This window comes from Tachypleus tridentatus, chromosome 10, assembly GCF_004210375.1.
Source record: "Tachypleus tridentatus isolate NWPU-2018 chromosome 10, ASM421037v1, whole genome shotgun sequence".
Classification (NCBI taxonomy): domain Eukaryota; kingdom Metazoa; phylum Arthropoda; class Merostomata; order Xiphosura; family Limulidae; genus Tachypleus; species Tachypleus tridentatus.
The window spans coordinates 38289664-38316813 of NC_134834.1; the positions used below are offsets into that span (position 1 = coordinate 38289664).

The 27150-nt window shown below is 30.3% G+C and overlaps 1 protein-coding gene across 2 annotated transcripts in view; it reads left to right on the forward strand.

Moving 5' to 3' along the window:
* The window catches only part of LOC143229083 (cytoplasmic polyadenylation element-binding protein 3-like), a 50935-nt gene that overhangs the window by 10413 nt on the left and 13372 nt on the right, over nt 1-27150 (forward strand). Inside the window, exons 3-7 of one of the 2 annotated variants that reach the window (XM_076460869.1) lie at nt 1894-1944; nt 4185-4211; nt 4827-5003; nt 13533-13622; nt 18248-18366. In XM_076460869.1, coding sequence (XP_076316984.1) covers nt 1894-1944; nt 4185-4211; nt 4827-5003; nt 13533-13622; nt 18248-18366 — 464 coding nt within the window. The remainder of the gene's footprint in view (nt 1-1893; nt 1945-4184; nt 4212-4826; nt 5004-13532; nt 13623-18247; nt 18367-27150) is intronic. The other variant, XM_076460870.1, reaches the window with a different exon arrangement.

Below are 27150 nucleotides of genomic sequence, written 5' to 3' on the forward strand. Positions count from 1 at the left end.
ATCTTAAAGTAATGACGGAAACCATTTGGAGGGACACCATGAGGAATCTGATGCATAAAGTAATAGTATAGGTTTAGAATTTATTTTATTTTATCTTATTTTTTGCCTAATAGTTAAATGTTTTGGAAAGGTGTTGTAGTTTTCTTTGAAGATACCGTGTTGTTAGTTGATCTCTGTTAGTGATATTGCAGGGAAAGTATTACATTTAGCTATTATATATGTAAAAATTGAAGATGTCAAAATAGTTATGTTTTATGGCATGAGTAATGTTTTGAGGCTATGTCTTAACTGCTCTTTTTGTTGCTGTTCAGTAATGTTATTACTTATGAGATGTGTAAATTTGTGTTTTTAAATAATGCTTAATTATTTGTCAGATAACAAACATTTTTTGTGTTTTAATGTATAATTTTATCAAGAGTGTGAGAAATTTCAATCTTCAGTATAATCATGAAACATACTAAAAGTGTAAGGAGTTAAACATTAGAACTGTATAAAGATAGGGCTATACATCTAGATATAAATTTATTTTTTCTTATGTGCAATATAGTGCAACACCAAAAAGAATGTAGAATAACAAGTGAATTGTAATTCCATATGCAAGAATGTGGTTTTTATTTATAAAACTTCATTATAAGTACTTTTTATAGTTTTGAAGTTTTTTCAGTTTTGAAAAAAAAGACTAGACAGCTGCATAATTCCTTTAAATAAAATTTAATTTTTTATTATGAAGCAATAAACTTTTATTTCTTCAACAAATGTTAAAATTACAAGATATAAAAATTAGGAGATGGAGAAAAGTAATTTGGAATAAAGAGTCATAGCAGTTTTCTGAAGTTTAGAAATTGCTAATTAAATGGCTATTGGTTAAATTTGTGATGTTGGCATATTCACTTTTGGAAATTCATTTTTTGTTGAAAAGTACCACTAATAAGAAAATACTTTTTCCATGTAAGTAAGTTCAGTGTTTGCTTAGTTTTTGGAACATCTTTTTCTGACATGTAAGAATTTTTTTGTGAGTGTTAAATAATTTTGTCTTTTCAATTTGTTTTTATTTATCTCATTTATAGCACAGTTTGTAGTTACAGCTTCCAGACAGCATTAAGTATAAACTCATAACTTTTTATTCATACTTTTCATCATGTTCTTTCATTTTTATTATGACTGTTGATTCCAACACTGTTTTATATTTGTGATGTAATAGTATGGTTCATTTCATCTGTAGAGGTTATAAGGTATAATAAGAATTGTTACTCACTTAAATATATTTTTCTCAAGTGTTGGTTTTTACTTCAATAACACTGCACACACAACAATTTGTTTGAAAAGTTTTGCTTCCTGAAAAGATTTTGCTGATTGTGACAGGTACCTGGTGGGTATGCAGAAATATAGTTTTGGTTTTGCTTCATCACGTAGGAACGCTGAGAAATAGACAGATAACTGGTTACCGGCAGTAACATATTTTATTGTGTTTATGCGTCTAACATGCTATTAAGTTCAACATAATTAAAAGTGTTTTGCTCCTGATTTTCGTTTGTATTCAATGTCCGGTGCATCACATTGCAGTGTCCAACAGTAGTCAGCAAGCATTGACGGATTCCAGTTGCCCCGATATTGTTTTTCCATTGTAGCAATGTCCTGGTGAAACTGAAGATTTCGATGAAATGGTATGTGATGGGCAACTTTGGATGTGATTTTCGTGATCAGCAGCTAAAAATCTATAAGGAACACCCAACAGTATTCAAGAAGCAAAAACTTTGTTGTGCAGTATAATACATGTCATTATTTATCATCATTGTTTTCTGCATTAATGTACAAAGAATATTTTGTTCCTCATAAATATGTATGATATACCCATTCTCTGACAATGTTTTATAGCATTATTTCCATTATTAGGTTATTATAGCCCGAATTCAACTAAATTGCAGTCCATGGGTTACACACAAGGTTGGTGTAGTTTCTGTTATTAACTGCAAAGCTTTAACTAAATGTTATGTTATTTCTTAGTGAAAAAATGGTATATAAGTTAAATGATACTACTCTTCTGTTTAAAGAATATCCTAAAATTCTACTTGATAAAAACTGAACAGTGAAGAGAAATCTCTCAACTTTTTTATTAATCTTCCCTGAGTAATTTTGTGTAAATTTTACTTGTTACTTAATGAAGATAAAAATTTGAGTGTATGCATTTCAGCTTATATATTTGACAGTTTTTTAATGATATGGTAAAATATAAATAGTTAATGTGTATGGACCATTTTAGTTGTTTAAATTAATTAAAAGACTACTTGTGTGTTTAGATTTTTAAAAGGAAAGTTAGAAGCTCATTTGAATCCAAGTGTTCAGTTTAAAAGTATTCACCTTTCAATTATCTATTTTGCTCTTGTTTTTATCCTAACCTATTTTTGGTGAACACAAATGAACAATTAATAGTCACACTCTCAGAAATATTTGTAATGAAGTTTTATATTTTATTTTTATGCAAAAACAATTTTTATACAAAATATCAAGGAAGTGGCATGAAAAATCCTTTTTGAAGTTGTATTTTTTTCCCAGGCAAGAAGAAGGAAAAAATACAATATGTATAATTGATATGATAAAGTCAAATTTAAGTCTGTTTCAAATGTATGTATATAATTATAGAAGCTGAACTGTTTTCCAGGATAAATTAAGTCAACAACTATTGTGAGTTGTCGTCAAATTCCTGCATGTGTATAAATGTAGGACTTAAAATAATGTCTACTGGCAGTTAGCCACCTCAGGAAGCTACAAAGTGGTACCACTGGCTGAGTTTCTTGAGAAAAAAAACATTGCTGTAAACTGCTATTTCAAAAACATTTTCTTAAACATTTCATATATAAAGTTGCAGGGAAAATAATGTATGTCTGTGTATTTTTTATGTTCTTCTATCTCCAATTAGGTATTAAAAAGTTTCTTTTCCTTGCAGTGAAAAAGCAACAATAATAATAATTTTTATAATACTAAATTTATATTAAACCCTTAAAAACTAGAAAGTTCTTGGTGTACATAAGATACAATGGCATAAAACATAATTTATTTTGGTTTTACTTTTACATGTATGTCATACAGTAACACAAAGATACTTGAAGCAACTTCTTAGTAATTATTACTATCTTTTTTTTCTTTTCTTTTCTTCTTCTTCATGTGTCAAATCTGCGGCAGACATCGACGACCATGACATGCCAGACTTCTCTTTTAATTTTCTTTTAATCTTTTCTTTTAATTAAACACAACTGTGCAGTAAGATTGTAAAGAGAAATGAATTTCTCCTCTTGAGATGTATATTGAATGAAACTACCTTTGTTGGAGTTTATGCTATATGTTTTTGTTAAGAATGACTGTTTTAAGCCTTGGAAAGTGTTCAAGTTGTGATTTATGTATGGTCATAGTTACTAGGGCATAAATTTCTGATGACTCACTGCAACTTTATAAACTGTTTATCCTTGCTAAAGCTTTTAATACATGAAGAGTGATATGGTAGAATATAAAATTAGGCTGGTGTGACACAGGAAGTTTCGTCAACCATTTAACAGTTTAGTTGTGGTTTTGATAATAATTTGCTTCTTTTTTTTTACGTGCACTTAGAAAGTGTATACTTTTAATGTCTTTTTATTACATTAAAATAAGTAACTTTACAGAAAACTCATACAAAAGCAGTTAATGGTTAAGACATGTTCATGCACCAGGAATCTAGTTTTACCAAGTTATTACTAATAAAGTCTAGCAAATTGAGAAACTAAAGTCAAGTTTCTAAGATTTGTGATGTTTTATCTTTGCATACATTTTATTATGAACATAGATATATATTTAGGCTGAGAGAATTAACTAAATGTGTGTATGGTTGTATGTTGTACTTATAGAATTACCTATTGATGTAATTGATACTACTGGTGTAATTGTGTGACTTGGAGCTTAGGAGTGTCTTCATTTTATGTGTACAGTGTAGAGCAGAAAATATAGGTGGATGCAGAACAAATTTTGGAATGCATTTGGTACACTGTAGATTAAGATAACTGTATATGTAAAGAGAAATGTTTTAAAAGTATTTCATCACAGTTTTTTCTGATTTAGTTCTCCATTAGTAGGTTTTTACATAATCTGTGAAAACTATTTGAACCTTAATTAATGGTTAGGATAGTTAATGTATTAAATTGTCTTATTTCAAGCTGCTCAAAATTATGGACGGAAGCAAGGTAAGGGTTTTGTGATTAGTGTGTTAAAGAATAATTATACAGTATGTATATATGCACAAATATTTATTGAATGTAATATAATTTTAATGTGTAGAAATTATTTTTGTGGTATTGTTGACTTTATATCATGCATTATTAATCAATTTATTTTATATAAAATTATTTTGATGTTTGATTGTTAGAGAACATTTTGTATTAATTTTACAGAAAGTCATATTTGTAGATGTTTCATTCAAAAAATAAGATAAAAATGAGGATATTTGTACTTTTGTGAAAACTGTATGATTTTCAGTTTTGTATAAATATAATTATAATTATCCAAACTTAACAGAAACTTGACTTTACTGTTTGTTTGATATTTTGTATGTGTGAACTGGGTTACAATTGAAAGATGTTGTTTTTTACATATATTTATATTGGATATCTATGTTGTATATAAATAAATTATAATATTCCCAAGTAGTTTTCAAAAGGATAATTTTGAGATAATCTTTGGGCTCTTCTAAATGTGGAAGACCATTACGTGTATTATGTTTTTCTATATAGGTATATTTCTGTGTCCACAAATGTTCACAACTTACATATTGAACATTTTAGTATTTGTTTTTATTTCAGGTAAACCAGTATATTTCCCGGATGAAAACCATGTACTAGTTGATAAGCAGTTAGAACATCTGACCCCTTTGGGTCCTACATCAGTGTTCCATCAAAAGTTCCACAGGATAGATGATACTTTAGGGAGATATTCCCGTAAAGTATTTGTTGGAGGCCTCCCTCCAGATATAGATGAAGGTAAACTTAGTTTTATTGCTACATCTTTTATTGGTTAAATTTATGCACTTGAAACTGAAAGTTGAAAAAAGTTAGTTTAGGATATAAGGTATATCAGGGCTCAAAATCCCAACAGGTCCATAAAAAGTTTCTGCTAGATTTCATGTGTGATCTCTTCAAATCAAAAGAACCATTAAAAGTTTGATCCACGTAAGCTGATCTAAGTATTTATTAACTAAATAGGGCTTATGACAAACCATGAATGGATCTTTCAAAATTGGTGAACACTTATCTGTCATGTTGTGGCAAATGTTGTCACTATGAATGCCTGTGTATTCATTATAAGTGTGCTTTCATTAATAAGAAAGCTATTACTTTGTTCATCATTCAGACTTTTGTATAGCCTAATAGAAATGATTCACAAAATTTCATTTATAAAATTTGAAATATAAAGATTGTTTGACCATTTATAAAGATGGCTGCTGTTTTCAATCAGAGTGCTACTTTTTAACTTTTTATATATGCCACCAAGTCTGTATCAAGGCAGGCATATTTGAAAGATGTATGTTAGTTATTTTTAGTCCATATATTCCAAAAACAAGCATGTAAAAATTGGAGACTTGTAAATTGTTTGGAGAATTTACCTAACTTGCATGTACATTTTTTTTTGTACCTGTAAGGGCAGATGTTTTTTAATCCAAAAAAACTTGGATTGCTGTGCTAGCCAAAAATAAAACAATACCAACATAATATTAATGTTTTACTTATCCCAATCATGTCATAGTTAGAAATCACTGATTGCTGATAATTGCAGTACACAATTGGCCAGATTCCAATTATATCTGTAAAGTTGATGTGTAGTATTGTTGGCAGTTTAACCTTAAAGATCATAATGACTATAGAGAATGTACTTTGAAACCTCATTAAGTTTGAAATTGTTGAAGTTATAGATAAATGTGTCATTCAAAAAAGAAAAAAGATCCCAGTCTCTTTTTCCATTGTTTATTTGAACAAGTGAAACATAAAAATTGCAACTGACTTTGTGGCTGGTACTTGATTGATACATAACATTATATAACTGTTGTGAGAAAAACAAATTGTTGGGATTCCTTGCTTAAATTTATCATTCACTTTAGCCATAAGTTTGAAAACTTTTGTTCTTACTACACATTTTGAACTAAACCACTTTCTATTCCAAAGGAAAGCATTCCAACCAAAGGTCAAGTAAAGTAATGTCATTTGAAAGTTTTCATTTGTAAAGAGAGGAAACTTCAAATAGTTTGTTGAAAGATTTTAAAAAAAATTGGCCTTGTTAAAAAATGTTCCTATTTATATCTTTATTACAATTAGGTATCAAATTTGATCTAAAGGTAAGTCACATGTACAAAATTATTCAACAAAAACTGCTCACTTTTACTTCAAAGATTTGTGCATACCTATGCAAAAAAGTCACATGAGCTATCAGTCTACAGCTTCACTTAATAAGAAAAGTGTGCTGTTTTTAGTTTTTAGCCTTTCAGATTGAAAACAGCTGAGCTGTAGCAGCTAAGCTGTATGGTGAAAGCACATGCAAATATATGAGTATTGATTTGGCCAAGCAAACTAGATTAGTAGATTCTAGCCCAAGTTTTTCAAAGAATATTATGAGTGGCTGGTTACTACTCATTGCTAGCTTTCACACAGATTTGCTAAATTTTATGAAATTTTCCTAATTAAAAAAAGAGTTTAGTGTTATGTGATATTAGCTTAAGCAGGTAATGTAAATGTACAGTAATGTACTGAGTACATGCTGGTGATCACATAAAACTGTTAATTTAAATTCCATGGTGTTACTGTAAAGGAAGTTATTAACACTGCATTAGAGAGGAATATATATCACCATTTATTTTAAAGAATCTGATTGGTACTGTAAAGTATAGGTATGTTTAAAATAATAGATTTACAATCCTAAAACTAATGTTGATTACTTTTATTGAATATTACTTATTTACTGTAATTTGCTGTTGCCAATATATTGGCAAAATGTTATGATATCTCACCATTGTGTCCCAAGTTGAATATAAAATGTAGTGCAATTAGCTTATGAATGAATATTTGCTATAAAATTGTTATCAGTGTTACAAGTGTAGCTACCAATTTGACTATCAGTTTTGATTTCATTACTTTAAGTCACACGCTTAATTCTTTTTTGGCCATACTGTTTTTTCACACCTAAGGTGTTTGTAATTAGAATCATTAATAATGGGACTGTAAAATGATGAAAGGGAATGTTTCATAGTTCTTCAGTAGTCTGGTTATTTCATAAATATTTGTATATAGCTCAAGATCGAAATATGTTGATAAAATATTTGTTATTTCTACTTTTACTGTTAAACTTCTAATATCTTGCATACTGAGGTAAGGCAAATCAGGAGTTTAGACTATAATCATTAATTATTTCATTATCTTACTAGAGGTGTATAAATTAGCAATTACCTGAAGACGGAACAGTTCTATTTCTGTAATGGTATATAAGATCTTGTTAAACATGTGAAAATTTGCATACTAATAATGTATGTGATGGAACTTACATGTATTTGGTGTTGGTTTTTACCTGTTTACACAAAGCCTATTTTGTCATGCCTAGAGTGCAGAATTGCACTATTGAATTGAAAGAAATTATAAAAATGTTATTTAAAATTGCATTTTGTTTTCTTTCAAATAATACTATGATGTTAAATTTGCTCTTAATTATTTTGTTTAATTAAATTTAAAAAGATTTAACAAAAAATTCTAAAATATGTTTTAGGTTAAAAAACATATGGAGTAAAACATTTTCAATATTTAATTTTTTGTTTGTACTTTAGAGCTTGTCCTGCCATCTGTGATTGGTATTTAAAACTTTTTAGTTTTTTGTTTTTTTTATCATAGAACGGTGTTTGGGCATGTTCAACCTCAATTGTAAAAGTTTGAACTAATCATAGTTGTGAATGTCAATTTTGGTACCATGTTATTCAATGCACTGTATTTCCCATTTGCCAAATAAAAAGATAAAACAACCATGTGATGAAATGTTATGTTCTGTAGTTTAAAAATAGGGAAGTAGGCACTGCTTGTTTTAAAGACTGACACTTTACTTTGAAGCTGTAGTTAGTCTGGAGATATTGTTCTTATACAACATGTCCTGAAAATCTCGAGTTTGAAGAGACGTGCATGACTTTATTTTTATATTATATACAAACATATTATATGTTTTAAATATCTATTATCATAATATTTCAATATTAGTGCAAAATAAATATAATTATAGGAGCAAAAGGCTGATTCATTGGTTAAGATTTATTGGTTTGTGAGCTCAGAGTATTTATAATGAATTAGGCTTAGTGCTTTGAAATTAAGGGGCTTGTGATTTTTATATATTCTTGTATTTAAACCATCAGAAATAGATAAAATAAACTAGCTCATTTTTCATACTTAGTTCATAAGAAAAACACCATGAAAGATAGAAGAGTTTGTGGCATTTGTATGTACTATATATACACTATGATAATCTAGGTACTCGCAATAATACTGTTATTTTTTTCCTTATTTTCTTTACTCGGTACATGAAACTCGTATATTTTTCTATATAAATGAAAACAAAATTAATATAAAATAAATTTTATTTGGATGTATTGCATAAAAGTTACAAAACCAGAAAATTAAATTACATAATTATGTGCACAACTTATAAATCACAACAAATGTATAATGTATGAGTATCAATGATGACCACAAATACTAAGTACATAGTTGTGAAAGTGTAAATTATAAGGAAGGTAAAGGAATAAACAGGCTTTCTAAGTAAATGAATAACCATTATACAGTGTATAACAATCATGAGTATAAGGTAAAAGAAATCAAACTTTTATCTCCACATTTTTATCAAATGAAATATCTATCAGCTATCTGGTATTGATAATGAAAAAAAAAAACCCAAAAAAATGAAACTGTTAATTTATACACTTAAAACTTTAATGTTTTATGCAAATGATGATTATAGTGTAAATAAAGGAAAACAAACTATCACTGAAAAACTGTATATAAATATATGAACAAGAACATATCAGAAGCTGATGTAAAACTTAAGAATCTATATTTAGACTGTACATTTATACATTGTTTATAGATGGACACTGAAAACTTTACTGTAGTTTGACATATTAATAATGTGCAAAAATGAATAAAAACTGTGGTATAACATGGTTTCAACTATTAATCTACACTTCAGTGTATATCTTCAGATAGCATTTGTGACAATGTTGTACCACAGTCTTTATTTGCTTTTGCACATGTTATATGTCAAACTATAGTTGTACACTGTTCGGTGAAATACTGAAAACTACATATATCTTGAGCAGATATTGAAACACAAGATATGTACACAAAACTGAGCACAGTTATGTATAATGAAAAAATATGTATATTCAAGGTACACAAAATGTGAAATTGTGTACTTTTCAGAAATTTATGCATAGTCAAATATATTTATAAAAATACTAGCAAAGTGAAAATTCTCAAACATTGAAAAATTGACTTGCCTTTGAAACAAATGGAAAAATATAAATATACATGCTCAATGATAATGAGCCCTCCAGTGACAAATCTGTGAACCTACTAGAAACTGGATTTCGATACCCATTGTGGGCAGAGCACAGATAGCCCTTTGTGCAGCTTTATGGTTAATAACAAACAAAACAAACAAGCATAATGAAAAAATTAAACAATAAACATGGTGTTATAAACACAAAACCTTAACTGAAGGAACTTTTGTTCTTGAGGAAGTGAAATGGTTCATACTAGAGTTAAAGAAATAAAAGAGGTCAAATTGAGTATTACTTTATTTTTCTATAGAAAAGCATAAACTTTGAAAAGTCTTAGAAATATAATGCTCTTTAAAGTGCATTTACATACAAATGAACTTTGCATTGCATGGAAATCATCTTAATTGTGCATTGAGGCACAATCTGCACCTTTTCAAGTATTGGGAAATGCTTTCCAGGTGATAGCCATGCATGTGCATCTGCCCAAACTGGTGATGGAATACTGAACAAATGAAAAGGCCCTCCTCTACTTTCAGTTAGTGATTTTACCAGGGATTTGACATATTGTAAATGGAAGTTCTTCTGTTTGTACTTGCTGTGGTTAATTACCTGTTTGAGAAGTATGAAAGAATTAACAATATACAGGTCAACAAGTCTAAAGAAAAGCTTCTTATACCATTTCACAGTTTTACATGAAATGGAATAATAACTAAGAAATTGATCATCAAAATCAACTCCTCACATGAACATGTTGTAATCCAAGATTAGCTGTGGCTTGCAGAATCATGCCATTTCTATTGATGTGGCATTTTGTATTTTAAAAGGAGCATAAATATTTATTTTATCATTCCACTTCATAGCAGTCATAGAGCCACAGCTGAAAACACTGCAACTCCCTCTTTTTTAACTTACTTGGAAAAAATATTTGGGAAGTAGGTCTTATCCTTCTACAAGTGCCATAAGCTTAAGTGCCAAGTGAAAGCAACTTGTTAAACAGAGTTGGAGATGTGTAAAAGTTGTCAGTAAATACAGAGTGTCTCTTTCCAGGGTAATTTTTCATCAGAATCATTACACCTGTGCTAGTTAATCCCTGGTAAGATACAGATCTTTCTATTCTAGAGTATACTGTAATATTTAAACAGTTTCCAGTCACAGCTTCTGCTAAAACCTGTAGCTTGATACTCCACCTTTGTAGGCTTGTTAGGGAGGTTTTGTTTAAATGAAAACCAACCCTTTGTTCCCAGCATCTTTCATCAACATATTATTCCCTAGAAGAGTTACAGTGAGCTGGAAAAGCTGATAGTAGATGATCAAGTACAGGCCTAAATTTGAAAAGTTTATCATGCTTAGCATCAATTTTAGGTAGATTATTAGGATTATCATTGAAATTCAGGAAGTGAGCAACAAAATCTCTGAAAAATACTGAAGGGAACCAGAATGAGTTAAGAAGTGGTAGACCAATAATGTGAAAGAGATGATAAACAAATTACACCTATGCTAGTAGCAACACCAAGAAAAGCCAAAATTTTGTTGGGAGTGACGTTGCTGTTTAATCTTTTTTTTTTATTTATTTATTGGAGTAATATTTATCTTTTCTCATTGCTACTATGTAAATGTTTTACTTTCTTCACAAAATTTAGTGACAATTTTTATTGTAAAATAAAAAGTTGAAAAAAATCAAAAGGAGTCTGATACTTTTGACTTGATGAGAAACAGGCTGTCTTTGGGTGAAGTAGTTCAACAATTTGGGTTGTTCATCTCTGAGAGCCTCATTTCCAATCTGCATTACAGGCCGGAGGCTTTTATTGTGTCTTTTTGCCTCTGGCCATTTTGGAAGTTAATGTAAGTACTAGTAACAGCATCCCCAAACTGCTGTAGGACACGAGGAGAGATTTCTTCCTGTAAAAGTATGTCAGATTCCTCCAAAAGAAGGGAAGTCATACAGCCAGGTTCTTCTTAGTTCACTTGTATTGATGGATGGCTTCCTCTTTTGACCCTGAAAAACAGATATCTTCATGAGAGGGTGAAGGGAAAAAGAGTAAGAGGGCTTCATCTGCTGACAGATCATTTTATTTATTTTTAATGAAGCCAAAATTTTTTTGGATGCCATCTTGGAAAATTTTAGTAAATCGTTAACATTTTGTTGATGTAAAATAATGAAAATATTTCATGTTTATATATTTGAACTATAAAGCTTATACTTAAAAGTTTTAATAAAGCATTTAACAAATTTAATTAACAATTACAGTTTTACTGTTTGTCACAAATAAAAGTATTCAGAGAGGCTGAATAATATGTATCATTTGTTACACGCTGTTTATGCAGTCTATTAGAAGAGAAGCATATGTAGCATGCACATACTGATTTAAATGTAAATTGTAGTAAGTAATATTTAAACCATATATATCTGTAATGCGTGGATGTTTACCCTGTGTAGCAAAAACATGAATGGCATTATAAACATTACTAACATCTGAGAAGAAAATTCTAAATTATTTACCATTTTATGAAATATTTAGTGTGCTTGAAAATATGTTCTCTTGAGTTTATTTTTTACTATAGAAATTTGGAACAGGCAAAAACAGTTTTATTAGAGATTTATATATTTTAGTTTGTATGAGAATTTATGTAAATGGCTCAGTGGTGGTTAAGAATTATATGATAACATCTGCTTTTGTATGATTTGTAACCTGTTTTAAACATATTTTCATTACATTTATTTATAAATTTATGTTATAAATGATATATTTCTGTTTTAAGGAACTTATTTTTAGTTATACCACAAGGATATATGTTAGTAGAAAACACTTTAAAAAATGCTTATTGTGAAGTTTATAGAAGATAAAGCAGTAATTTTTAACGTTTAGTATTCTTGCTTTTGACTTCTTTTGATAAAACCTTTGTGTGTGTGTGTGAAATCAATGTTTTTCATATTTTAGGACATTTTCCTCACTGCTCCCCTGGTCATTGGAACAGCATTAAAATTGTTGAAACCTGCTGTTTTACTTGAGTAGAATTCTCTTACTATACAGTTTTTCTGAAGTTTTTTTTTTGTGTGTGAAAGCAAGTTGTGGAATGTGCTTTTGTAATATGGTAAATTGCTACTTTTGTTTACTGGCTAGTTGTGATTGGTACATATTAAGTATATTTCAGAAATAGTTGACTGCTTATCTTGCAGTTCTCGCCTCAAATTATAATAGTTATAATCTGTAAATAAACCTGATTCTACTGCTCAAGTTTTGCTTAAAACTTCTACTATAGTAGCTTCAGTAGGTTAAACTTCTTTGAAAAGGAACATAATAAATTTGTCATCATATTTGTTGAATATTCTTATACCGTTCACAGTCGTATGGAGAATTATGATAATGAAAAATGTTTGTTAAAACTACTCTTTAAAGCTTCACAAATTCCTCTCTTTTTTAAACATTTAACATAGGAAATATTTTATTTCAATAACTTGTACAGTAAACTTGCTTAACAATGTTGACTTACGAACTTTCTTTGCAAGTGACTATGATATAACAAGTTATGCCCCTTCTTCCATAGAAATGAGGGTAGGATTTTCTATTTGTAATGTAACAACAATATGTTAACAATAAATTGAAAGTGTTCTAGGAAACATGAGAAAGGATTACATGAATTCACTATATATTGTAGATTGGATCTGCATGTTATATGGTGAGCTATATTTTAGTCCTTATAATGTAAATAGTACAAAGAGTACAGACAGTTCTTTGCTCAAAATGTACCAGTCAGTCTATTTTTCATTAAAACGATCAGTTCTTGTCTCGAGTAAAATATAATTGTAATTTGTACATTTTGTATTACCCTAAAGATTTTTCATTTATGATTTATAGTAGGTGGATTAAATATAAATGCATATATATCCTTAATTATAAAGGTAATAAGTACCATTCTTAAGCTATTTTGCTTCAACAACTATTAGCATTCATTATTAATTTCAAAAGCATCATATGTATTTTTTCAGAGGAAATTACTGCAACGTTTCAACGATTTGGACCATTAGTAGTTGATTGGCCTCACAAGGCAGAGAGCAAGTCTTACTTTCCTCCTAAAGGTGTGAATTGATTCTTGCTTTCCATTAGATATAAGTTATGATTTTGCATTTTAATTTATTACACTATTTCCATCCAGATTTTAGAAAAAATTATATTTTGTAATTAAAAAACACTGAATGTTTTGTTGCATAAACAATTTCTTGGCTTTCAGTCTTATTTGGTATACAATATAGCTTAATTATCTTTAGCATATACTAATTACTCTATTTGATGTAGATCTTAGCTAAAAACTTTTAAGTTAATTTGCATGTGATATATAAGATTAGAGAGAAACAACCATGTGACTTAAGATTTTAAATGTTTTTGAAACTATAAAGACAAATCTTTAATAGAAATACTTTGTGAAAAATCTAAATTTTGTATACAAGAGACTTCTGTTTGGTAAAGGCTTGCCAAATTTCAAGACATTACATTCTGTAAGTTGAGAGTTATTGTAGGCACATAGTTTTTATTTCCTAGGTTGATAAAACTGACCCAATTTGAACTGAAATAATTTATTAATTTCAATATACTGAATGTTTTGTTGTATAATCTTATTTTATTTCTTCAGTCATATTTCATAAAGTTTAATTATTTTGTATTTAGGTATGTACTAATTAGTGTATTTGGTAGAGATCTTAGCCAGAAATGTATAAATTATACATATACAATATATAAGGCTAGAGAAAATTTAAGTAGATTTTTTTATCTTGTGTGTTTGTTTGCAAGTTACTGATAGTATATCTGGGTCATTCCATGTCAAATCATCCAGATTTTGGAAAATTTTCCTGGTAACCCCCTCAAAATGGCTTGAAAAAATTCACATGTGCTCATCTACCCATATAATGAAATACTGCCAAAGGTTAGATCAATATCTCTAATAGTTTCTGAATTACAGCCCTGTAAATTTTAAGTAATTTTGTTGTACTTTTGGCAAATTCATTTTTGGGCAACTTTGGCTGCTTAAAGCTGCAAGAGTAATGGTGGTAGAATGCTGACATTTGCTACACTGACTGAATTAATCTCACAGAATTCAAAAATGGCCTCAAACCAAGTTTATCTCTTTTAGGATTTTCATAGTGAGGCTGTAAAATCACCTGAAAACCCAAAATTGTAAAAAACATTGGTTTATTCAATAAGCCATAACTCTAAGGCTTAATATGATACAAAGCTGAATTTTGTTTTCAAATTTCCTATAACATATGAGTTGATAAATCAGCAATTGTTTTAATTAAAAGTCTATTACATCTCCTGTAAAAAAAATGTAGTTGCATGCAACCTTTTGATTTAGCTAAAAATAGCCCTACTTCAGGCCACAGTTTGACCATGTCACCAGTTATTCACCCTTTTCAGATTTTTACCATATATTCTTACATCTCTGAATATGATCTACAAAAAAAATCAGGATGGTGTTCAACCTACCTTTTGAGTTATATTTTTTTAAAATATCCTCTGACCATACATTTTTTATTTAAAACAAAATTCAGTTTAGGTGTGTTACTGTGTGCAAATATATCCATACAATTTTGAAAAATACCTGTCAGAATTTTATAAATCCCACTGAAATATTCTAATCAGCCTTTCACAATGTTAATTAATGAAATTGTAAGAAAGAAGAAAGAATTAATTCATTTCTGAATATGTTTATTGGCATAACTAGTTAGATCACATGGCAATGCAAATATATTGTATCTGCATTACAGTTATGCAAATATGGCTGAGTTTAAGATTCATAATATAATAAATACAAGGGTACATCAGACACAAAAAGCACAGTGCTACAACAGGAAATAACTGAGAAAGATTATAGTCACACCAAACTGAAATAATCATGACAATGCAATGTTTCAAAAACTGCTTTGGCGATAAATTAGCTTTAACAACATCAAATAAACATTGCTTTGTTCAGACAGCTTGAATAAATTTCTGAAATTCGAGTTTGATTATGTTGAGATCACTTTGACGTAGAACATAGTGGCGAGCACTACTGCCTTGCACGGTAGGTGCACTTATTAGACAAAGAATATGTTGGAAAGGAATCCAGCTTTCATCTTTACATGACCTTGCAGGCCATGAGAACAGTTTGTTTCTTGATTTCTTCATAAATGATACCAACAAATCAGAATGTTCATCTTATCTATCTTTTATGTTTCCCACATACCATTCATGATCGTATAAGCATGCCACATATTTCCCTGGCTGATAATTGTCATTGCTATCATTAGACCCTATTTGAGCTGCTGCAGCATCACTTTCACTGCTACTACCAACAGTTACAACTGTGTACACATCATCATCTGATAGCCTTCTCATATACAATTTGTTGGTAGAGTGGGGAATAAAGCTGTGATGTGACCTAATACCTGCCACAGTTTTGCATTTTTTATAGCACTCAAGTGGATGAAACTTTACACAATTCTGCAGGACTGATTCCTGATTGACAAGAAAGAACTGAATGCCCTGAATGTGGTTCTTTGCCCAATGGTACATATTAGAGACACTTAAAATTTGATAATTTATTTTTCACAACCTTGATTTTTTTGAAGACCATGTTCAGAGATGTAGGAATATATGGTAAAGGCTGAATAGAATATTTTAATGGGATTCATAAATTATTTCAAAATTGTATGGATATATTTGCACACAGTAACACACCTGAATTGAGGTGTTTTTTTTGTCAAGTAAACAACATGTGGTCAGAAGATACTTTAAAAAATTATAACTCGAAAAGTAGTTTGAACACCATCTTGATTTTTTTGTAGATCATATTCAGAGATGTAAAAATATATGGTAAAAATCTGAAAAGGGTGAATAACTGGTGACATGGTCAAACTGTGGCCTGAAGTAGGGCTATTTTTAGCTAAATCAAAAGGTTGCATGCAACTAAATATTTTTACAGGAGATCTAACAGACTTTTAATTAAAACAGTTGCTGATTTATCAACTCATATGTTATAGGAAATTTGAAAACAAAACTCAGCTTTGTATCTTATTACGTCTTAGAGTTATGGCTTATTAAATAAACCAATGTTTTTTACAATTTTGGTTTTCAGGTGCTTTTACAGCCTCACTATGAAAATCCTAAGAGAGATAAACTTGGTTTGAGACCATTTTTGAATTCTGTGATATTAATTCAGTCAGTGTAGCAAATGTCAGCATTCTACCACCATTACTCTTGCAGCTTTAAGCAGCCAAAGTTGTCCAAAAATGAATTTGCCAAAAGTACAACAAAATTACTTAAAATTTACAGGGCTGTAATTCAGAAACTATTAGAGATATTGATCTAACCTTTGGCAATATTTCATTATATGGGTAGATAAGCACATGTAAATTTTTTCAAGGCATTTTGAGGGTGTCACCAGGAAAATTTTCCAAAATCTGGATGATTTGACATGGAATGACCCATCTTTAAAATTAATTTTCAAATCAGTTACAATTCTTAGATAATAAAAGCTTTTCCTTCTGGAGCTATGATATCAACAACCATGTGACTTTAGGTTGTGAATGCCCTTGACATATGCAGAACAAGATTTCTTGGCTGTCCCAAATACTTAAGAAGTTTCTGCTGCTGCTGGTCTTTCTTTTTCCTCAAATATGTTTTGTATAAAATATTGAACCAATCTTTGTTATGGTTGATTGTATTGGATGATTAAGTTCTTGAATCATTTATATCTTCCACCTTCTCCTGAAATTTGCTCACTGTTGATGCTTTTAGAAATTGGCAAAATGTTAATAAACTTCAAATTTCATTGGTCATTTGGATAGCCTTTTAATGTAATTTTCTTTCACTATTGAATTTGCTTCTCAAGTTTTCACTAGAATTGGAATTTGCTTAATTCTAAAAGATTCATGAAATAAAATCATTGTAAAGATATAATGTGTTTTTATTATATTGCCATGGTTCGTAAGTTTTTGCCTCTCAAATTGATTGTAATACTTTGACTTATTGCCATTTTTCTGCCATATGCATTTGCATTTATTGGATTTTGAGACTACTTCAGTGCAGTTACAAGCTGTTAGCTATTCTTGATCTCCTGATTCCTATAGTCAGGATTAAATTTCTGCTTTGCAAGCTTTATTTGCAGATTTCACAGATCTTGTAGTCCTTTTTGGTCTTTACTTTCATTTACATTGTTATCCTCTTTTTTTTCTTCTATTCATCAAATGTCTTTTCTACTCCTTTCCAATCCAATTTGCTCACAAAATATGGTTTAGAAAGTCAGATAATCTTCAGAAAGAGGCAGTCAGAATTGCTTATCACACTTTTTCAGGTTCTTTTCTCCTGTCTCCTTGTGGTTTCAAAGAAATTTGGAGACCTGTGGTAGTAGCTTTACTACTTAATACTTATGGATTTTCTAAATTCCCTGACTAACTCTTATGGCTATTACATTTTCTTAATTAACTCTCAGAGCTACTGCAACTTCTCAACCAATCTTTGTGGCTCTTTAGCTTCCCTACATATTTCTCATGGCTGCATTAGTTGCCTTAATCATGAGAGAGTATATTACTTGTAGTTCAATATTTCATTAGACTAATATTCCTCTTTCAAAGATTAAAGAATGTATTATTGATTTCTTTGTGACTGTGAAAACTGTTGTGTTGGAGGACCTCAAATATACATAAATTACATCTTGGCCTTTATTTAGGTTATGCTTTCTTATTGTTTCAAGAACAGTCGTCAGTCCAGCTGTTGATAGACAGCTGCATTCAAGAAGAAGACAGACTTTATTTGTGTGTGTCTAGTCCTACTATTAAAGACAAACTGGTGAGTTTAGTATGAAAACAGTATGGAGTTTGTTCAATATTTTATGTAGATGCTGCCACAGTTTTATTTAATGTTTGTGTATTTATGTGTGCCTCAGTTCTTTCTTAAAGACTTGCAAATATACAAAATGTTTGTGTATGTGGATTAAGAAATTGTTTAGAATATTAAAAGAAATTCTGAAAATATCTTTCAGAAAGCAAATTTTCTCAATGGTTTTTACATATTATTACTTTAGGAGATTTCTAATCCTAAAAGTGGAATCTTTGATAGGTGAGTTTCTGACACAATAAATCACCTCATCACACAGAAATACTATCTTTTTTGCATGTCTGCTTATGAGTCTTGCATTCCATTAGCCTTGAGGTAACTCTTACCTATATTATTGTGTTTGACATGGACTGCTAGTGCATGATGATATTATCATGCAGCAAAAGCCTTCCACCAGTAGGAAAGCAACATGAACTCCATGCACAGTAACTCCTCCTGTGCATTTGTACTTGTGATAACTTCATTCTTCTTGGCATTGCAGTGAAGAGACATGTTTGAAGTTTCTTATCTGAATTATTAAATGAGACTTGCATTTGCTAACAAAACTTTGTTTTCTATTTTCTTTGGCTTTTATTTTAAAAGCTTTTTTTTTTATCATGAACTCTCAAATGATTATGACTTATGCTTAGTTCTGTGTGAGTGACAATATTACACACACTGACCTTATTTCTTCTATGATTTCTAAAGGCTTGTTAACTGTCAGGGATTTTGCAGCCATTGTTCAACATGCTGTTGATTACCACATTCTCCCTGGACTTCCTACTCCTGACACCTGTCAGCTGAAGTTCTTTCTCCTCAGTTGAGGATAATTTGTTGGACAATGAATTTAACCTTAGCATTTGAGAAGTGGATGGATTTCTTATTTAGGTATGTTTTTTCCTGTACTTTTGTCTGTATTCTTCATTATTTCTTGTTTTTACTTCATGATTCCAGTTGTATAAGTTTTCCTTGTCTTTCCTCCTTGCTTATTATTATGGTTTATAATGTTTCTTTTCTCTAATAGCTTTTCTTTCGTACTCAAATTCCTAGTCTGTTTTGTGTTCATGATGTTTTTTGTCCTGACTTTGGACATTCTTTCTTTACTTTCTCAATTCCATGTCTTTGGTACCTATTTGCTTGTCTTTTGTTTTACTTGCTGGTTCTCCATTTTACATCATCATCTTTTTTCTTGCTACCCTCCTGTATTCATTTTTCTACCTTTACCTTTGTCTGAGCCACCTCATTATGCTCCATAGGGGTTTTCTGTAGAAGTGCATTTCCCTTTTCTTTGCCATCTTATTTAGTTCTGCTCTGTTCCTCTGTACTATGTTTCCCTAATATTGGGTCTCTTTGGGTTGAGTTATTTCCCCTTTACTGTACACTTTCCTCCTCATTCTTGTGTATATGGTCTTCATTGAGCTCCTTTTCTTCATCTTGACATCCTTATTGGTATTCATTTCTTTCTGCAAATCTAGACTCATGTTATAGAACTTCACTTTTTGTTATATTCCCAGGATTTTCTTCTTTCTAAGCCTTGCCCTTTTCATCTATTCCTCATTTTTATCACTCTACCTCTAACCTTCCTATTCTAGTTTTATTTCAGACATTTTTCAATTTCTTGTCTTCCCTCTGCTAGATATGTAGTTTACCTGTCTACTTGCTAGTGACTATCATGTCATCTTTGATTCTGTAGGTACTCATCTCTTACCCTTATCCTTCTGTTAGTCTCATTTTCTATTGATAGTAATTTTTTATTTCTCCACCCTATTGTCTCTTTCCATTTTTTTTTCCTCCTTCCAGTCCCATCTGTGGTCTCTTTCAAGTGGTTTGTAGCTGGCCATTGTTGATATGTTAGACACTTTTCTACACATTCCTCTTAACCTGTCTTCCATATGTTTTCTATCTTATGTCCATCAGATTAGTGTCTTCCCATTTCTTTCTCTTCTCTTCAACATAGCACCAACCACTTTTGTACTCATTTGTATTGTGAGGGCCTTCACTTGCCATATTCACAGCCAAAGGCTAGCATTCCTTCTTGTAGATTAATGAATGGTATCTTTTCACACCTATTTTCTGTTACAGGAGGCTATTTGATTGTCATGCTCATTTAATATTTGGTACATTTGGGCATTTTCTTCATGTGTTTTTTGTTTAAGCCATTGGCTTCTTACTTTTAGTCACATCTTACACTCCAGACTTGTTTCCTTCTCATCTGCAATTGCCATCATTCAGGTGTCTATGTTTTTAAACACTCACACTTTCTTCTACAACAGTTACATACTCATCTTCAGACTCATGTTTAAGACTTCTGTCACAAAAGAAAGTAACTGTACCTTTTCTTCTATTTCCTTTCCCTCTGTGCCTATATGATCATTTGGACCCAGATTGTTTTCTGTGTCCTATTTAGGTTGTTTGGTGTTACTTATCATGGACTTATTCCTTTCACGATCCTCACCATTGTCTGTTCTTACTCAAGGACCCCTTTTTCTCCAATGACCTCCATTTTTTTACATTTAGTTGGTATATTTGTGTTTAATTGTGGATTCTTGCAGGCTATTTTACATTTTTTCACACTTGATTTGTTACCTGACTCATTCTCTTGCTTCATATCTGTGCTGGCCTTTGGTGAAACCCTCCAAGCAGATGTATTATACCATCTGATTGCACTGTAATTACACTACAAATATTGAGTTGCTGACTGCTTGTGTGCAAGAGCTTGGACAGTTATTTTTACATTCTGCCTGTCCTTACAACATGTAAGTTGCATTTGCATCTCTCTTTTTAAATTCTGGGTGAAAAGTATAACTTTGTGACCACATGAGATGTTTCCAACAGGTGTGTCCCTTCCATTTGGTGTCACACTTCTTGGACTTACCTTTGAACACTTTCTGAAGAAGCTCATCTATGGAAAATTCTGTACTAATTCCTACACCTCTTCAGTGTGAAATTATTCTTGCCTTTTTGTGTGAAGAAATGAGCTATCTTCTTAGAAGTTAACATTTTTCTTAATTAAAAAGGTCTTTCTGATAGATACTTACCTCTACATACATTCCCACCTGTTCTCCCCATTTCTGGTGTACATTTTGTTTTGCTTTGTCTTGTTGAAGAATGAAGTCATCACAAGTGTATTTGTATAGGAGGAGTTACTGTGGAGGTAAGTTGTGTCATTCTCCTGTTTGTGAATTTAGATGGGAGTTGCCTTAAAGCTAGTGGTATGCAGACCTCATAGGCAGACACATGAGGAAGATAGCATTTTTATATCTATCAGAAATATGTTTTCAGGTAAAGAAAATATTGACTTCCTTGAGATATTCGTAAATTGGTTTATTCATAGAATATCCCAAAGCACATGTTTATAAATGGTAATTTAAACATTATAATACTTTTTTAATTTGCAACAGTGGTTTCACAAAACAATTTTAATACTGAATTAGAAACTAAGAGACAAATTAGTAGAATATTAAAGATGAAATAATTTAAAAATTTCCTGTTTGTTTAATACAAAGATCAATAGAAATAATAGTAACAGAAAATATTTGGAAGAAAAAACATTTGTTTAGGTTTAGGTGGGTATATTAGCTGTTTGATATCATTAAGAAGTGATAATCATGAACAGTTCAAGGGGTATCCATACATCTGATTAATGTATGTAGAAGGACCAGTTTTATTATGAAGTAACACAATGTCAATCGATTTTTTATTTTTTCATCTCTCTCTCTTGTTTTTTTTTTAGTATTGCATCCATAGTCAGTACCTTTTGTTTTTAGATTGATGTATTTCTTGCTCTTGTACATGTGATGCTGCTACTGAAGTCTTTATAGCACAATGTGCAGTGTATCATAGTGTTCTGATATTGAAGGGGTACTGTTTTTCTCTAACGTAGTTTTTTATTTATGCATATAATTGACATGGTTATAAAATAATTTATGTTCAGCAGATATCAGGATATCACCTAAGTTTGGTGGACTTTTAAAAGTTGTCTTGTTTACTGAAGGTCTTCATAATCTTATTTTTGATCTAGTCCTGGGATATGAGATAAAATGATTTGACATTTTCTTGAAGGTTAATAGATATTTTATAAATAATTTACTCACATCACATATGATTTCTTTACTAGTTCCTTTAATATTGTTGTTGTTAAAAATATTTGAGGCTGTTTTAGCTCAGTTTCAGCATATTTATTAGTGCATATTCTTTTTTGTTTTACATGACAGGACATTTGCAATGCTATGTTTTACTGAGACAAGATGACAAGATCTGAAGTTCCAATGTTTGTTTATTGGGGCTTCTTCATTATAGTTTATAGTTCATGGTCATTGCAGTTCTTTGTTAGATGGGATGAAGGGTTGTTTTTCTTCTCCATTACAGAAGAAATTTTATGAATTAGTGTTTATTATTTAAATATGGTTCAAACTGATCTCTTTTTTTCTTTTTTTTTCTAACAAAAATATCAGTAATGTATAAAACCACCAAGGTAATGTAACACTGACAAGATGCTGATGCATTGTGTGTAAAGTTCAGCTGCTGAGGGAGAAGTTAAACAAATAACATCAGTCATACAAAACTGACATGGAACATAATTTTCCAGCCTGGGAAAAGATGATACTGTTGTAATAAAATTAGCAGAGAAAGAATATTCTACAGTCATTATGAAAAAGAACAGAATTAAAGTGAAGTGTTTTATTATTAAGTCTAATTATCTTTAGAATCATATTCTATGGAAGAACTAAAATTTTATTACAGCTTGTGAATGAAGGAATGATTACCAGGAACATTTATAAACAGTTATCTTTGCATCATTCTCTACTTCCTTAGCTTTATTTATCATTGAAAATCCATTGTTTCTTATACTGATTCACCAATATATCTCTGTCAAGTTTCATCAGCAATTTGAAACTCTTTGGATTTGTCAATAATCAAACTTCTTTCATTGGAAGTCTTAGTTTTCAGAACAACAGTTGGTTTCATGATAGGTTCACTATCTTCCCCTGTAGTTGTTGAACTTTTCAGGCAGTTTTACGTTGCCTCTGATCATGGTTTTGATATCTTGATAATATTTTAATCTTATGATGATGTTGGGTTTGTTTGAATGAACATTTTAAGTAATCATCAAGTTGCTCTGGAAATGGGCAGCAAAAGTTCCTAACCTTTGTTTCAATATTTTGGCTACATTTATTGGTGACAAAGAAAAGCAATGTATACATCCAAATACAGCTTCAGTTCCCGTCAGCCTCAGTAAAATGTAGTGTCATAGGGCAAAAAAGGATGGATAGTAACACATATCAAATTCTGCTAAAACAGCTTGAGCATTTTTGTTATTAATAACAATTACTTAAAGTTACTAAAACAGGATTATCTGTGACATCACCTATAAACTAATAGAAACATCTGTTAACCACCAAGAAATCACAAGATTATTTTAAAACTTTGTGAACCGTATGGTTATGAAGAACTTTTGTGTCTAGAGTTTTTGAGAACATTTCAAGCTTGAGATATTTTGATAGAAATAAATCATTCACTCCCTTACTATATAACTAAAACAATAAATTTATTCTACAGACATGTCACATGAATCTAGAAATAAATACATGGGAGAAATCTGATGCCCTTTCAACATGTATCTGAAAGAATGACAGAGACATTTTGTATTAAAGAGACTTTGGCAGCAGCATAAGGAGTACAGGTGCAAGATCCTCAGTGTTTATCCAAATACGATAAATGCTTGAGCATGGTCTTGATATTTGCATTATTTACAACCATACTTATGCCTTGAAGTGTAACAGGTTATTATTACTTGATAAAATCTAGCAGTTTAATGGAAGTAGTATTCATCTCAACCTAAACGAATGATGTTTCTCAAATTTTTCATTATTATTTTTGTGTGTTCCATATTAGAACACTTTCTTATGTTACAGTATAATAACACAAATGTTCACCTGAAATTTTATTTTTAATTACTCATTCTTGTTATGTTTTGTAATTTATATCTTAGTTTTTAATAGTTATTTTTTTATGAAAAATTTGCTGTTCACAGAATATTTCAGTTTTAATATTGTTACTTGGTGATGTGTGCTTTGGAATATTAGTGAAGCAATAAGTTTATAACTCAGGAAACTCTCCTATCAAAGGCTGCAATTTTGAGATCAGAACACTTAGGTAAAAGAAAAATTATTGAAATATACATCTTTTTTAACTATTTGAGAACTGTTCAACAGAGTTAAGGCATGTGTTAACTGATATCAAATTATATAATGAATGGACTTTTGACATATATTACTTTTATACCAGTATAGAAATTCTTACATAAAAATGTTTTAACTTTGCAGAACATCACTTTCATCATGAATAGCAATTGCTTGACAGACTTGCCTCAAATATTAGGTTGAGGAATAATTTGTGAGCGTTTTTAAATAATTTCATTCAAGCATTACATGCAAGACTATACAATACTTCAATGCATGAACACATTACACCCAAAACATTTATTATGATACTTTATTTCATGTAATACCTAGGTATATAGTTTGCATTGTTTTAAACGAAATTGCAAGAAATTAAATGCGAAAAGCAGATGGTGTCGAAAATGCTCGATTTTGTCCACTTGACATTCCATTTAATGAGCTGAAAATGAAAGCAAAAATTAAAGACATATGAAAATCAAACACACCATCTATTAGAGCAAAAAATTATCTACCAAATGACATGAAATATTTTGCGAAAGCATTTCGTTTATGAATATATTTGTTTAACTTGAAAAAACGCTCACGAATTATTCCTCAACCCAATAATTTATTTATTTTTCTTACTTTCATTGTAAAAACAGAACAGTGAGTTCTAATCTTTGTTAATCAGTTGTTTATTTGAAACTATTTATAGGAATCTTTTCTTTTTACATGTTTATGATGTTTTCTATTAAACATTTGGTCAAAAAATGAAAAAAATAATTTTTTTTAATTAGCTAATTATTAGCTAAGCAAATAATTTATACTTACTTCTTGCATTCTAGTATTCCTTTGCATTAACTGATCATGTAATTCTTACAAAGTATAATTATCAGTAGGTTAACATTACTGTATTACATAGTATGATGTTTCATGCTTTTCTGGATTAATTGTAGAAAAGGAATTCTTAGAATAGTACAAGTGCATTATGAACCTTGTGATATATTCTTCACAATTTTAAATAGTTATATGAACTTATCTAAAGTTTAAAGGTTTGGAAAAAATGATTTTTTTTCATAAGAATAATTTGGCAAATTTTCTATTTTAAAATAATTATTATAAAGATCAGTGAATATAAAGCTAATTTTTTTGGTTGGATTTGTTTTACTCTTATGCATAGAAACAAGAAAATAATTCTTATTGTAGATATTGTTTGCTTAAAAGGTTAAATGATTTCATTCTGATGTAAACTGTAAATACTTTACAGTTAAGTTCTGTTGAAAGGTAGTACTTCAGTTACATGAAGATTCAGAATACAAAGCAAAATACTTTCCCATGTTCCAATGTATTAGGTTGTCCAAAAATAAATGTCATTTTTGAACTGTGAAGTTTGGAGAAGTATAAACCAGTGTTGTAAAGCATGCTTTAATCAAAGTAAACACCATTTGCTTTAACACACTTTTGCCAATGTATAACAATGCTGTTTATGCCCCTGCTGTAGAAATAGAGTTTCTGTGGTCAATAAACTTCCTGAAAGCTTCTTCTATTGCTGCCTGGTTTTAAAAGTGTTTATTGTTAAAAAAGTTGTCAAAGTGCTTGAAAAAGTGAAAATCTGTAGGGGTAAGGTCTGGGGAAATAAGGTGGATGAAGCAGAACCTTGATTCTCAATTTGTGGAGCATCATCTTTACAGGTTTCATAATGCTGATTTTGTTGATCTTTAGTCAGCTCATATGGAACCCACATATCCAATTTTTTCATCTTTTCAATCACACTTAGGTGGTTGGCAATGCTTGATTTGCTTGTGCCTAGCTTTTCTGCAAGCTCACCTACTGTTTTGCAAAAGTCTGTCTCAACTGCTACCCTTAATGTGTTTTCATCTGAGGATGGCTCCCTTCCATGACCTTTGTGGTTCTCAAAACTTTTATCTCCATGTCAAAATATGTATGTTCAGTAACAGATCCATGGTTGATGTTCCTTGTAGTTTTGGTAGCTTTTTGTCCATGTTTGAAGTTGTAGTTGAAAATCCTTCTTGTCCATGCTCTGAGTAGAGTTGAAACAACAGACAAGTAGGGCACCTTGTAAGTGACAAACATTGGATTAAAGCAAGCAACCAACCAATGATAAGTTACTCAGTATTCAGCTTCTAAATGTCATAGTGCAAATTCTGACATTTATTTCTGGATAACCTAATATAACCCATTTGCAATTTCCATGTTATGCGAGAACAATTTTAAGAATTTGAATTTAAAAACAATAGACAGATAGTGTGAGAGAACTAGTGGTTAGTTTACTGGACTATGGATGTATAGTTCCATCATTCGTAATCTGTTATCACATAAAGAAATAAATATAAAAAGTCTTTCTCCACATTTTAGAGCATACAGTTTGTTACAAAGATGACAGTCAAGTTTTGCTGTTTGGTCAGATAAGAGTAGCCAAAGAATTGACAGTAAGCGATGTTGATTACCTGCCTTTCTTCTAGTCTTATCAATAGAAAATTAGGGATATTTAGTACAGATAGATTTGAGTAGCTTTTCACAAATATTCAAAAACAAAGAAAAAAAATTATGATTTTTTAAAAAAATGTACCTCATT